The sequence below is a fragment of the Podarcis cretensis genome (genome assembly GCF_951804945.1).
Source record: "Podarcis cretensis genome assembly, chromosome: Z".
Lineage (NCBI taxonomy): Eukaryota > Metazoa > Chordata > Lepidosauria > Squamata > Lacertidae > Podarcis > Podarcis cretensis.
The window spans coordinates 31845095-31860826 of NC_137184.1; the positions used below are offsets into that span (position 1 = coordinate 31845095).

Here is a 15732-nt window from a genome sequence, read left to right on the forward strand (position 1 = left end):
GAAACACCATCTCCCTCTCAGAAGAGGCCTAGGCGGAAGAGATGCACAGGACCGCAGGACCACTTTCGCCCTAGACTCGTAAGGTTGGAAGGGACCCTGAGGGCCATCTAGTCCGACCCCACTGCAACGCCTAACGTTGGGCTTGGACCCACAGCCGTGAGAAACAAAAATAATTTCATGTGCTGCTACCGGCTGAGTGATCCCCGGCCTCCCCTTTAAGAGGGGAGACAAGGAGCGGCGAAGAAGAGGGAAGCAGGCGGCGATGGCGTTGCAGGCGGCGCACCTGGAGGCCGACGCCTTCCTCGTCTGCATGGTCCACGCGCTGAGCACTGAGCAAGAGGAGGTCATGGGCCTCTGCATTGGCGAGGTAAGGAGCGGGGTCTGCTGCCGCCGGGGAATACTGCGGAGGAGGGACCGGGGGGCCGGGGCTGGCTTGGAACTCCCGCTGGGTGCAGGGCGCTTACCTTCTGGGCGGATCCGTTACAGGCCGCAGCCGTAGCCCTCACCTGTCAGTGGGCCGACTCCCCCACTGACTTCCACAGTGACGATTGATCACAATATTTTATCTCTATCACTCCATCTCAGGGCAGCTCGCAGAAAAAAATTAGAAGAGCTGAAAACATTGGGGGATCTTTAAAAATAATAATGAAGCAATAGAATTAAGATCAATTTATCTGCATTAATACATACAGAAAACCCTGCTGCAGGTGCTATGAAACACCCCTTCCACATTTGTAAAATCACAACCCTGTAGTGTGGCAGCTCCTGCACTTTGGAACTCCTTGCCTATTGAGATTAAGCAGGCACCATTGCTGTACTCTTTTCTGCGCCTCCTCAAGCATTGTTACTTAGACGCACCTACCCAGATTCTTAGAAAGCTGAGGTAATTTTAATCTGTGTTAGTATTATAATTATGTATGTTTTAAAGTATGGTTGTGACACCCCCCTCGATTTTATTGTTTTTGTAAATCACTTTGAGGTGTTTTTTGTTTTTCATAATCAAGCGGTGTATAATTTTTTTGAAACAAATAATTACAATAAAAGCAGCGCAGAAACGGACCTTTCCTAAAAAACAGCCTGTTCCCAAAAGACTGTTGGAGCAAGAAAGTCTGACACGTGAAGAGAGAAGCAATGGGTTGTAACCATATTTATGAGGAAAGCATGCCTTTTTTTGTTTTCAGATTATACAGTATTTCTGTATGTTATAATGGGCATAATTTTAAAAAGCACACATCCTCTGTGTGGGAGAAGGATGAATTTCCTTTTAAGATGGATCATGCCACCTGCCAGTTTTAATAGAATTTGTGTTAAGAAATAATTTTATAAATATGTTGCTTCATGAATCAGGATTAAATATGGCCCAGAGCTCTAAAGAATAAAAGCATCTTTATTTTAAGATGACATGTGCATGTTCTGAAGCAAGTTTCATGTTAGAAAAGGTGCACTCTTTCCCCATTTCTCTCACCCACAGGAAAGGGATTTCTCTCTTGAACTGAGGCTTGCTCTCTGCAGGTTTTTCAAGTACTGTACATTTCTAAAAGTGGTGCTCTTAAAAAGCCTCTTGATTACTTTGTATAACTTTTAGTCATTTAGAATATTTTAACCCGGGGAGGGGAACCTGGGGCCTAACAAGTATTGTTCTCCCAATTCCCATCATCTCACCCAGCATGGCCGATTGTCAGGAATGATGTAAGCTATTGAGTCTGACCAACTAAATAATGCATCACTAGGAGGAACTGACAGTATGAGTTTAGAAATATTTTCATAGCTTGACCCACTTAATATTTGTTTGTACCGATAATTAGGTAGTACTGGGCAGCACTGAACATTTTCTCAAGTACCTCTACAAAGAGTTGCATCCTTAAAGTCTTTTCTTTCTTCTGCTCCATTGTTGGGGGATTGACTACAGTAGGATTGATTACTGGCTGCATCTGTTGTTATGGTTGCTCTCCTAGATTGCAATTGCATGTCTCATGCAGCAAGTTTCAACAGGGACCTGCAGCAGTGTTGCTCTTTTATGCCAGTGCTCTCAGAGAGCATGTGAATTGATAAAGAGTAGCATCTCTGCATGTGTGCTCTGAGTAACTGCAGCCTGGCATCTGGAGTCAGGTGCAACACCCCTAGATGGAAACACATAGTGTCTAGTTATACAGTGGCCAAAGTATCTCTCGGTTAAACTTTAAACTACATGAGTCTGGGCTCCTGTCTTCAATATATTTTCTTCATTAAAACTTTTGTCTGCTTAATATAATAAAAACCTCTAAGAAGTTTTCATAAAAACAAGAGAAATATAGCAACATTAAATAAAATTTCCTAAAAACTAGATAAAAATGTAACAGTGTTAACAAATAAAGCTGAGTAGTGAACAAAACAAAGAATTTGGAAAGCTTGAGCAAACATAGGTGTTCAGAAGTGTTTAAAGCTCATTATTGTCTCTCAAAATTACTCAAGGGAGGGCATCCCAGTGGTGGGTGCAATTACCAACAAAACCTGTTTCTGTGTTGTCACCAACACAGATTTTAAAATCTTCTGATCATGGAGCAAGGTCTCCTTGGAAGAGCTTAGGTTGGCTTGATCTGTACCAGGGAAGGAAATCACTTTCATCGATGGCTTTGGACAGTCAGGTTCTTTGCAAAGGTTATTTGGAGGGATGTATAGGCAGCTCTGCTCAGTTTGAAAGCAAGTTTTCAGAAATAAGTCTCTGCTTAAATGATCTTGCATGTGTGCGAGATGTAAGAATGAAGAAGGGTTTTTCAGTGAGAGTAAGCATATTCTGGAATCACAATCTTATTGTGTTGCTGCTGCCGTTGCATGCACATTTACCTGGAGTGAGCTCCATTTAATACAGTGGGATGCATGCCCAAGTAAGCATGTGAAATGTTGTGCTTCAAATGTTTTTCTTCATTTATCCACAGGTTGGTACTAGCCGAATAGTTCATATTCACTCCGTGATCATTCTGCACCGGTCAGATAAGAGAAAAGATCGTGTGGAGATTTCCCCAGAGCAGCTCTCAGCTGCTTCAACAGAAGCAGAGATATCCTTTGACAGAAATTATGGGGTAATAACACTTGAGTATTTTCAAGGCAGGTAGTCCTCAAAGGGCATGAGATTTTGGGAAAGTGACTTATATCACTTTGCAAGTAATGGCCTAGAAGGGAAATGTCCTGCCCATAGTTCTCTGCTTCTTTCCTTTGCTGTTCTGAAAGAACATTTCATAATAATAGTGTGTGCGCATGTTTGAGATTGGCAAATGTAAGAACATGTGTATTTTTAAATGCATGACTAGATTTGCAGTAGGGAGCTATTTTTAGTTTTTGGAGAAACCTTAACTAACACACAGATTGGCTAAGTTAACAGGACAGCCTACAAGAGTTGTTGGCTGGTATCATTCTCATCCCCACATAACAGTTTGGCCATCACACGTAGGTAAGAGTTTTCTTCTGGGTAAGACATGTGTCCATCATCCAATATATGCTGACTTGGGGTGGGCCACTTTTCAAGGGGGTGAGATACCTGAAAGATTTTGTACGTATGTATATGAGAGAGAGAGAGAGAGAATTTAATGTAAGGATAAGATCTTGTGACAGGTGGAGCCTTCATTTTCCTACCAGGCAGGACCTGTATGAGCTGAATGCTCCCGGCAAAGAATCTTTGCTGATTACAATAGACTTTTGGGGATGAGTGCACTTCTTTTGCTCCATTATAGAAACATAGGAAGCTAGCTCAGGCCAAGTCAGAACACTGATCACTTAGCTCAATATTTGTCCACAATGACTGGCAGTGACTCCCCAGACCAACATGTTGATGCTGGAGATTGAACCTGAGACCTTCTGTTTGCAAAGCACACACCACGGCCCTTTTCTTACCTGACTTGGGAAGAAGGAAATGCAGAAAAAAACTGGTGTGTGTGTCCCCACCAAAAAAAAAAAATCTCGCCATCTAAGGCATCAGGCTCATATTTATATGGTTTCCCTACAAAGTTTTACTTGAAACACAAGATGTTATGAATATGGATTGGCTACTTGAAGCGTGATCGGCACATGTGTACAGTTTCATTGGTTAATAAAAACATGCTCCTATCTGCATACACAGTACTATGGCAACAGGTAGGTTTTAGCAAAGTTGCATTTTTAGCTTGGCCTACAAACCATAATAGCTAGGTGTGACCTTCTATTCCTGATTTACTACTGTCCACCTTGGAGACTCTTATGTTTGAGTTACTGTTTCATTTCCCCTTTGAAGTTCCCTGCTCTTACTCCTCAAAGCCACCTAATGCTTGCTGTTGTGTGCCAAGTGATAACGAAGCGAGAGCCCCTAAGAGGAATGGTAGACTGAGAGAAGAGAAGAAATGGTTTTTATTCACAGAAGAGGGTCGGAGAGAAAAGGGGGGAAGTGCAGTTTAAGCAAAAGGGGAGAAAGCAGTTTGCTCCACCCCCCCCAAAAAAAAAACGGAGAGGAAGAGCCCCAAGATCGAAATCTATAAATAGAGCCAAAAGATGCAGCAGGAGATGATTAAATAAGGGACTCCCAGGGCTGTCTTAGATTTGGCTGTAATCTTGCTTTTAGAGGCTTACATCAGGGGTTGGCAAAGTTTACCTTGTCTGGGCCAGTTCACTCCAGCAGATATCCCTCTGTGGGCTGGATTGTGCATTTGCATGAGTGCGCCCATCTGTGATTTCTAGTGTCTGTGCATGCGCAGATTCAGACGCAATTTTCAGCACCACGGAAGCGAGTCCCCACGCTGCGCAGCGGCAGTTTAGCACAGCGCGCGGGGACTCGCCAAGTGGGCAGCTTGGTTCGGGGGTGGCTCGTGGGCGGTTAAACGACCCCTGTGGACTGCTTGTGGCCCGTGGGCCTTAGGTTGCCTACCCCTGGCTTGCATTATTGTATGGTAACTTTTGTTTTCAAATGTCATACAAATCTCTTCTCCAATGCTCTCTGCTGCTCCTGAAAAAAAGGACATCTATTATCTTTCCTTGTCTGGCTTGATCTTTCACACTAATGATCCAGTGGCTTCTGTTAAGCCAGGGAATGTAGAATTTGTAATATGTTTTGCCAATTGTATGCCTGCAGACCTCTGCACACAAGCGATGTATCAGATGATGGACCAAGACTTTGTGGGGCTTATCTTCTCCTGTTTCAATGATGACAAAAACACAAAGGTAAATAAATGACACCCTTTCCTGTGTCATAGCCATTATTGCTCTCTGTTCCTTTCTGAAAACAATGCACTATTCTTTCTGGAGCCTGGATTAGATCACTGGTCTTCACAAGTGAGTTGTGGCCTAATCCAAGGTAGGTCACAACAGGAGCATTACCACCATGCAAATATGTGATTAAAGATTAAGACATAGGTCCCCAAATGCATGCTTGGGTTAAAAGTGGGCCGTGGGTCTGAAAAGGTTGAAGATCCCTGGACTGGAGATACTTGAAGCAGTGAACTCATACGTGATACCTATTGCTACTGTGGTTTCAATTTCAGCATAGTTTGTGAGCTGAGTGGTTTTAGTCCTGAGACACATAAAATTAAATTAGAGTTGAGCTGTAGACTAGGTCTCTCCCTTTCATTCATTGATGTTATGGTTTGTCACTTTGTTTTCAGTGATTACACACACATAAATTCCGTGAAACAAGTGCATGAGCTTGGAGAAGGTAATTAGGGTCCCAGCACTTTTCTTAACTACTTGGTCCTTTGTGTCTTAGAGTGCACACCCTCAAATCCAGGCTCCCTAGCTTTCCCCATACTTGGGTCTGCAGATGTTGCTGAACCACATTAAAAATGGACAGGCATAAAATGTGGGAAGATACTAAGAGGGTGCATTGGGGAAAGGCAGACTCTTCTTTGGAATACCTAAACATGGACTGAAGTTCCGTTTCTGAGCTACTTAATCTGGATTAGGTGGATCACTAGTGCTGTGGTTTAGTGAACAATAATTGTTGACGGAATTTAGCAGTGGGTGTTACAATAGGGGAACACAAATGCAAAGACAACATGCACAAAGTTGTCCAAGAATGACCTGAGAAGGAAATAAAAGAACACATTCCCCCCCCCCCAATACTGGTATTGACATCAATAATCACTTATCTCCCATAGTAAACGACAACTTCAAGGAAGAGGACATGGTTTTTGTTGCAACTGCATGTGTGGGTCAGGGAGAGTTTAACCACCCTGCTCAAAAGCAACAGTAATTCTAATTGTGCACCCACAACTACTGTTAAACAGAAACAAAACCCAGGTATATTCATTGGGACAATGAACTTCACATTTGGCAGTATATCACCTAAATTGGCTCCTTCTGCAGCAATCAGTCTTCAAGGTGCCATTGGAATGTTTATCATTTAATGGAATGTGAGCTTTAATCTCTGGCTGGAGTGCAGTGGGTGGAATGAAACTTAGTGTGAAATGGGATGTATGCCTGTACAACTCTGTCCACTCAAGCAACAAGACTTCCCTTCCCCACACCTGTGCTAAACCTGTTATGGGGTTTCTCCCAATCATCCAGAAAAGATTTAAGGAGCACAGGGGCATGGTGGGGGAGAGGGGAAAGTTCCGCTGCATGGAATATCTTAGTTGAATCCCATCCAGTGTGTTTATTTCCTTCTTCCCTCCCAGCTTCCCAAGTAGTAGAACACCTGAATAGAGTGTCACTACATAGAGATGTAGTGGCTCTTTTGGAGTTTGGATAATCAAACACCCTGTTGTATAATAATTTTTTTCTTTCTTTCTTTAACTCACATAAATCTGCTGATTATTCCAGACTGGCCGGATTCTGTTCACCTGTTTCCAGTCCATTCAAGCCCAAAAGAGCTCCGAGTAAGTGCTCTGTTAAGTAGGAGGGTTTGGCAAACTCAGTGCCTTTCTCACTTTTCTTTGAACTTCAGCTTCAGTGGTTACTTTTTATGTATAGCAGTTCTGCTATGTTTTAATTCTCAATTCTTCATCTCTAGGCAATTCTGGGTTCAAAATTCCCATTGTTCTGGGTGCATTTTGCGACAGGGGATTTCATAGAATCATAGAATCATAGAGTTGGAAGAGACCACAAGGGCCATCGAGTCCAACCCCCTGCCAAGCAGGAAACACCATCAGAGCACTCCTGACATATGGTTGTCAAGCCTCTGCTTAAAGACCTCCAAAGAAGGAGACTCCACCACACTCCTTGGCAGCAAATTCCACTGTCGAACAGCTCTTACTGTCAGGAAGTTCTTCCTAATGTTTAGGTGGAATCTTCTTTCTTGTAGTTTGGAACCATTGCTCCGTGTCCACTTCTCTGGAGCAGCAGAAAACAACCTTTCTCCCTCCTCTATGTGACATCCTTTTATATATTTGAACATGGCTATCATATCACCCCTTAACCTCCTCTTCTCCAGGCTTCATTAGCGGGAGATTTCATTAGCGGGAGATTTCATTAGCGGGAGCAGTTTCTGAGCTCTGGGCACAGTACTGTGCCTAATATTTCAGATTAAAACTGCAGAGTGGAAGGAAAGGAGGAGCTTTTTCTGCTTCCCCACTTCTAGCTACTCTCTGAAAACTGGAGAAGAGACCCGCTTAAGAATAGTAGGGGGATGGGCAGGGGAAGGATTAGACCATGTGAAAAATGAACATAATATTTTACCTTCAGTTCATTCACTTTCATCTTTGTATTCTTGTTATAAAAAAGTGTGCCTAGACATTCTATTGTTGTGCCCAGCTGCTTGTATCTTTATAGTTCCTGTTTTTCATCTGGCATCTGTGGACGATATAGTGTGCACACTTTTCTAGAGTAAGCCCCACTTAACACAGTTTGTATGTGCTGTGTATATTGTGCTCTTCTAGCTTTTACTTCTCTTACTGGGCTGAATGTTGTATTTTTATAGGTTCTTATTCTTTTTCTGTTGCATTTTAATACCGTTTTATGATTTTAAACTTGTATTGATTTTATGTTGTGAATATGTGTGGTGGAAGCTACTTTGGGAGGTTTTGGTCCTAAAAGACAGCCAACAAATACTTCAGATTAATAAATAAAAATGACTTCCAACTAAGCACGCGTAGAATTATGCTGTCAAGGCTCCAAAAATGGAACAGTAACACAAATATTCTTCCCCTTGTAGGTATGAAAGGATTGAAATTCCTGTGCATATAATACCTCACACCACCATGGGGAAAGCGTGTCTTGAGTCAATGATGGAGCTCCCCAGGATCTTGTGTCAAGAGGAGCAAGATGCTTACAGGAAAATCCACAGGTAAAATGAGAGCCAGGCTTCCTACTTTGCTTTATTTGGATACACTTATCACCTGCTCTCCTTTGCCATCAAATACAGTGGTACCTCTGGTTACGAACTTAATTCGTTCCGGAGGTCCGTTCTTAAGCTGAAACCATTCTTATCCTGAGGCGTGCTTTTGCTAATGGGGCTTCCCACTCTGTGCGCGCCTCCGGTGTGCAATTTCCATTCGCATCCTGGGGCAAAGTTCGCAACCAGGAGCAGCTACTTCCAGGTTAGCGGAGTTCATAACCAGAAGCGTTTGTAAACAGAGGTACCACTGTATGGCAGAGGTAGGCAGCCTACAGCCTAAGGGTTCCATGCAGCTCTTGGCCTAATTTCATTGAGGGGGGACCCAAAGGCGTCCAAAAGCTGACACAGATGGTGGGAGAAAGGTGGCAAGACCTCTCAGCGGCTTTCGATACCATCAAGCATGGTATACTTCTGGAGTGACTCTCCAAACTAGGGGTGGGTGACACCGCTTTACGGTGGTTCCAGTCCTACTTGGATTGTCATTCCCAGATGGTGTTGCTTGGGGAATGCTTTTCAGCCTGTCGAACCGTCAGTGTGGGAGATTGTCTGCTGTTGATGGGGTTACACTTCCTCTGAAGGAGCAGGTTCATAGCTTGGGGATACTCCTAGATATTTTGCTGTTGCTTGTGGCTCAGGTGGCCTAAGTGACCAAGAGTGCCTTCCATCAGCTTCAGCTTCAGCTGGTGGAACAGCTACGCCCCTATCTGGACGGGGATAGCCTAACTATTGTTGTCTATGCTCTGGTATCCTCAAGGTTAGATTACTGCAATGTGTTATATGTAGGGCTGTCTTTGAAGACGGTTCTAAAACTTCAGCTAGTGCAGAATTCAGCAGCCAGGTTGTTCACCGGAGCAAGATGGTTTGAGTGCAGTACACCGATCCTGGTCCGACTCTGCTGTTTCTGGGTCCAATTCAAAGTGCTGGTTTTGACCTATAAAGCCTTAAATGGCTCAGCACCACAATACCTTAAGGACTGCCTCTACCTCAGGCATCCCCAAACTTGGCCCTCCAGCTGTTTTGGGACTACAACTCCCATCATCCCTAGCTAACAGGACCAGTGGTCAAGGATGGTGGGAATTGTAGTCCCAAAAAAGCTTGAGGGCTGAGTTTGGGAATGCCTGCTCTACCTGGACCCTGAGATGATCTTCTGAGGCCCTTCTTTGTGTGCCTCCTCCTCGAGAAGTCCAGAGGGTGGCAACATAAGAACAGGCCTTCTCTGCAGTGGCTCCCCATCTGTGGAATGCTCTCTCTAGGGAAGTTCACTTGGCGCCTTCATTATACATCTTTAGGTGCCAGGCAAAAATGTTCCTTTTTAGCCAGGCTTTTGGTTGATTTGATTGACATCCTATTCCCTTTTAAAATGAGGGAGGTTTTTTTGGAAGGTGGGGATTGGGTTGCTGATCTTATTTTGATTATATATTTTGTGGTTTTATATTTTGATTTTGTTCTGTGAACTGCTCTGGGACCTCTGGGCATAGGGTGGTATATAAATGCAATTAATCATCATCATCATCTGCAGGAGTAATTTGGCCCTTGCCTGGCAGTCTGCTGGGCTAGAAGAAAGAGGGTTTGAATTAAGTAAATAATGAAAATGTTGGTTTTGCAGAAGCATCTGCTTGACTACTGTGGGAATCAAGCCACTGGGACAAGAGGGTCTGATCCAGCAGGGGGCATTTCAAAATCCCATGTGCACCATGTGGTGACCCTTGCCAGTAGCCAAGTAACCTACTGTGGTCCAGGAAGTGGATATTGACATGAAGTGACCAGGAGGGAAGAACTACCTGGATTGTAGTCTTTATTTTTTTGGGAGGAAGTTGTTTTGTGAAGCCTGATAGAAAACATTCTGTGACTTTTGTGTTTTGTGGGAGTGCTGACTTGACACCAGTGTGCTCTCTTCCTCCATTTAGCCTTACCCATCTGGATCCCATAACCAAGATCCATAATGGTGCAGGTAAGGATGTCCACATCAAAAGTACCAATGCCACACATTTTGGTACTTGAAACATTTGCAGTCATCAGACTTTGGACCCGGATTGTCAGAGGCTTGGCATTAAATGATAGTTGCTCCACACCAACAGTTTGAAAAGTGTAGGGAAGCCTCTTCTGTTTAGATGTGAGCAGTTTGCTGAGGGAGTGCATTATCCTTATTATGTGGCTCCCAGTTTCATTAACCCCCTTCCATGGCTGGGATTTGGTCTGTACTGTTGATACGCCAAGATTTGGCGTAACTACTTACTCAAGATAGCACGTATGATAACTTGTTTGCCATGGAGGACAGGGAGGCAAACCTTTTGTTTTGCCAGCATGCTAGCCTGAGTACCTTAATGCAAACTTGTCCGTGGTCTTGCTTCTTTCTTTTGATGTGTTTGCTCTGTGAGCTATTGGTGCCTGTCTTGCCTTCACACTTAGGTATCTTTAAGCTGTTAAATTTTGAAGGGCTTATATAATTTCTAACACCGTATAGGATCAGGCTGTTAAGTCAGCCTTGGAGTGAATTGAGTGCCAAGGAAACCCTTTGGAGTGCCAAGGAAATAATAATTATTATTCAACTATTTTACTTTTAAAAGACAGCTGAAGGCTGCCCTGTTTAGGAAAGTTTTTAATGTTGGATGCTGTATTGTTTTAAATATTTGGTTGGAAGCTGCCCAGAGTGGCTGGGGAAACCCAACCAGATGGGTGGGGTATAAATAATAGTATATTATTATTATTCTCATCGTCATCATTACTGGTACACTGACACTCTGCAGAGGGAGATGGTTGTATCTCACTATTTACTGCATGACTTCTTTCCTCGCCAGTGTTCACTAAGAAGCTCTGCAGCCAGATGTCTGTCATCAGTGGTCCTCTTATGCAGTGGCTGGAGGATCGCTTGAAGAAAAACAAAGAGAGGGTGCAGGAACTGCAGCAGGAGAAAGAGAAACTTCTGGAGGAACTCGCTGCCTTGGAGGGAGAAGAACAGAATCTCATGGCCTAAGAAACAGCCAGATATTCCCAAGTTTGGCTTCATCCTACCTTGCTTCTTCTCCAACCCTCCCATCTTGTTGGGTACATTCTGTGCGTGATGCAGCACAGAAGCTTCAGTCAAGCGGTTAAGCTCACCACATAAAACATTTGTTCAGCAGAAACATTTGTTGTTTACTGTGGACACACAAACATGCACTCCATATACATATGCTCCGTATTCAGACATCTGAAGGCAGCCCTGTACAGGGAGGTTTTTAACGTTTCAGGTTGGAAGCCACCCAGGCAGCATATAAATAATAAAATTATTGTTATTTCCCCACAGTGAACACAGGCAAATAATAGTTTATATCAGTAACAATTCAAAATTCTCTTTCAGTATCCATTCTTTTTGTCATTGGTTACATATGTCATAATTAAATAGAGAAGTAACAAGGAGTGAAAGAGGAGGGATAACCTATGTGCACCAGACTGTATTGTATACTGTATGTACTGTCCTACTATATGCTTCATTGTTTGTGAAATTAATAAAGTTGTACTAAACCACATAAAAGTTAGCTAAAGAATCATAGTTCTGTTCTTCGTGCTGAGTTCCATTTCTTCATTAACTGTTGGGGAAACTGTTTGTGTGAGTTTTAAAATATATTCTCTCAACAGTTTCAGTTCTTTACCCTAGATTCAGACAGTGTTTTTTTTTTAATTAGGGCAACGTAACCTGCTGTGTTAAATGGAGCTTCTGGTCTCTCTGAGCTGTTTTTCCCCCCTTCACTGAGCCCTGGTGACCATTTTGGAAATGGGCTTGTGATTCTCTGATGATCTGAGACCAGTTGTCTAGAGGGCTACTTCATGATTTTCTGATCCTGCAGCTCATAGCCTGCTTGGGGGTATTAGAAGTTTGAGCAAGACTTCGTTTTGCCGCAAGCAAGGCAAACCTATTTTTGCTTATGGGGAAAGAAGGAGCAGCAAATCGAAACACCATCTCGCCTTGGTGATGTCACTGCCCTTGCAAGCTTTTTCTTTATTATTAATTCTTCTACCTCCAGTACTGGATCTTCCTCAAACAATTATTTCAGCGTAGCCAATTTTGTTGTGTAACAATAATTCTTTTTTTAAAAAAATAATATTTATTAACATTTTAAAGACTACAAAAGAAAGAAAAAGAATTAAACAATACAATACAATACAAAAACAAAAACACAACACAACACAACACCAACCCCAAAACATTAAATTAACAAAACCAAACAAACACAATTTAAAACACATCTAATAAGTTCAGTATCTTAACTTTCATTTACTTGTTTCAACGACCTCCTCACACCTCCCTTTTTGTATTCCAGTTTAATTACCTGTTTCAGCAATTCCTTTCCATCTTCCTCTGTTTTCTGTCCTGTAATTTATCTTAACATATTCTAACCTTATTTTTCCCTTTAATATATAATTGTCTTAACATATTTTAACCTTATTTTCCCTTTAATACTCTAATAATCTATTTATACTTAATTCCTTGTAACATTTCTACTAAAGCCATATAACTCCTTTCCAACATTTTTCTAACACTCATTAATTTTACAATATTTTTATAAATAGTCTTTAAACTTTTTCCAATCTTCTTCCACCGACTCTTCTCCCTGGTCCCGGATTCTGCCAGTCATATCCGCCAATTCCCTATAGTCCATCAACCTGGTGATCTTCTGTCCGATGCTCTTAACTCTTTTCCAAGTCCCTTCTGCGAGTCATCTTCATATTTATACATGAACTTTACTTTGTCTTCCACTGATCTTATTTTTATTTTCCTTCCTTTGAGGCTAAAGAGTAGATCTCGGGGAAACTCCCACCTAAAGATGATTTTATTCCTTCTCGACAGGGCAACCAAATCTCCGTAGTTAAATCTAAGATCCAAAAGGTATTTCAGGACATCTTTCAAAATTTCCACTCTTGACTGTTCTTCTAAATTCTTCTGGTAGTTCCAACAGTCTCTTATTTTGTTCTTCTCTTTTTTCCCTCCTCTTCCAAGTCCGAAGGCCCTCACAGTTTTAATCTCTTCTTGACCCAAGTCCCGGTCCCAAAAATCATCAAATTCCTGTGTGAGGAAATCTATCAAACTTTCCTTCTCCAGTTCAGGTAGGGCTCTGATCCTCGAAATCTGATTTTCTTTAAATTCAATCATAGCAGGCATCAACTTTTGGTCATCAAATTGCATCTGTAAGGCTGGGACTCTCTCTCTCTCCAGTTGTGTTACTTTAGGTTCAACGGCAATAACTTTCTCCCTAGCCTTCTCCGCAGTTTGCCATGTCAAAGTAGATTCCTGTGTCAGTTTCTGAATAGTTTCTGAATTGGTGTTCACTTTTTGTCCCAAATTGTCGATTTTGGTAATTACCACATCCACCTTTTTGTGAAGCTCTTCCAATGAGTCACTTATCTTGCATAATATATCCACTAAGGCCTCTTCTGTCAACATTCTTAACCGATTCAAGGTCCCCAGAATCTCTCAGGTTTTTATCTTGCAGCTGGAAATTCCCCCAGCTCAACTCTTGTGACAGTTTCAAAGGCTTCCTCTAGAGGGAAACAGTTCCTCTAGAGGGAAACAGTTTCTATTTGTATTAGTCCTTTTAAACTCAATTCAAACCATAAAGTTAGTTTCAATTTTCTGTTACTTTTACTCCTTTTTAAACGCAGATGGAGACAGTGGAAACAATGTATTCCTCTTATTTAACTAACTGTCAGTGAACGTTCTAATCACGGTCAATGAGCCTTCCAGAACACGTCAGTCCTGTTGGCAGCCCGTTTCCAGGATCAGAGCGGTGGTATATTAACTCTGTTCGCTCTCTCCTGCAGGTATACCCAGTCCAAAACTTCCCCCCTCTTCTCCTGCCGCCAAGGGGGGTTTAGTATTTTTTACTGATGGAAATTTAGTCCTTTACAATAGGCTTTCTGAGACTTCAGCTTGCATCCTCGTTGCTTCAATCTATTTACAAAAGGGGAAGGTGGACTTCCTGTTTTAGACCTCCCCGTTTCGGCACCAAATTAAGACGTTTAAAAATCCAATTCTCCGCTCTACTCACGGGTAGTTGCTTTAAGATCAAATTGTCCACAGGAAAAAGTCAGCGCTCTCCGGCAACAGCTATGCAGCTTCGCTCCGTGGAAGAAGCAGTCAATTCGAAGCACCGCGCCGCTCACCCCACGTCGCTCCGGATCCCTGAAACCGGGTCTCCCCGCGAGTAGGGGAGGCGCAAAAGGTGCCAGCCGAATCCCACGTTCACAGGCTTGTGTAACAATAATTCTTTATGCTAGGTACTGCCATACCTCCACTGTTTTTTGTTCGTTTTTGGAGTTTGGCAGCTACCTTAGGTGTGTTTTGGTTCCATTTGAGATGCTTCATCAATCGCTGCCATTTTGACAGTATTTCAGATGGGACAACTGATGAAATGTTTAGGAGTATAAATGAATTTTGGGTACTCATCCTTACAGTAGATATTCTCCCATACCATGAGATAGAAAAGGCATTCCAATATTATTTAAAGAATTAGAATATTTCAGTATGGGTTCAGAACTCATCAGTTGGACTTGACTTTTGGAGCTCCAATAATGGGAAATGGAGGTATGTCAGAAACATGCAGTCTAGAGGAGCTAGTCAGGGATGTCCTTTATCTCCCGTGCTCTTTGCCACTGTGATTGAAGTGTCGGCTATAGCAGTAAGAGAAAATGTACACATCAATGGGATCTAACATGGCCCTTTGGATACTAAGATAATTCTTTATGCTGATGAAGTGGTTCTCAGTCTCACCCAAAGAATATTTATCAAAAAGTCATAAGGTTATTATCTATAATAGTGACACATCAGATTTTTATCTATGTTTTTTGCTGTTCTTATTTTATCTGTAAGCTGCCTTAAATTCCTGTTGTTGGGGAATGTGGGGTATAAATAAATAAATAATACAATAGTGCACAGTGTTATAATATTTCTGGCCATCTCTTCACAGTGACGTTTTGTTCATAACCATTTCAAAAATCTGCTGGAAAAGATAATCTTGGAAGGCTTTTCCTTCTGTTCTGTCACCACATGGCCCTTGGGGCACAGCTGAGCTAATGTTGATTTTTTAAAAGGGAAGAGCTTTCAAACATTTGAACTTGGAGAGAAAATGAGGGGAATCTGCAAGTGTGTTTGTCTCCATTGTTTCAAATCAAATACCTTTATTGGCATCACAATGTAAAACGTTTCAAATCACTGGGATCACACAAATCATAGGGTCACACTGTGGTCATGTGCACTTAGATATTCTGCCACTCTCAGTCTATTTCCTGAAGGGATGGTTCATTGGGAACCATTTCGGGTAAAATTGTGGCTAAAAAGGAAGCTACTAGAGCAGTGGTATCTTTGTCCCGATCTGCCAGGAGAATCATTTGATTTCTCAGAGTTGTGGGCTGGAGGTCCAACATTTTACTCAGCATCAGTTGGTGAGATCTGCTATGTAAAGGGCAATCTAAGAGAATGTGGT

The 15732-nt window shown here is 42.3% G+C and overlaps 1 protein-coding gene across 1 annotated transcript; it reads left to right on the top strand.

Moving 5' to 3' along the window:
* Window positions 1–16: 16 nt before the first annotated feature.
* On the top strand, window positions 17–11786 carry BRCC3 (BRCA1/BRCA2-containing complex subunit 3). The gene is made up of 8 exons (XM_079962347.1): window positions 17–367; window positions 2916–3035; window positions 3340–3427; window positions 5075–5163; window positions 6760–6815; window positions 8090–8221; window positions 10180–10223; window positions 11071–11786. Exons 1-8 carry the CDS (start codon window positions 263–265, stop codon window positions 11244–11246), a joined length of 810 nt encoding a protein of 269 aa, XP_079818473.1. The 5' UTR covers window positions 17–262; the 3' UTR covers window positions 11247–11786.
* The last annotated feature ends 3946 nt before the right edge of the window (window positions 11787–15732 follow it).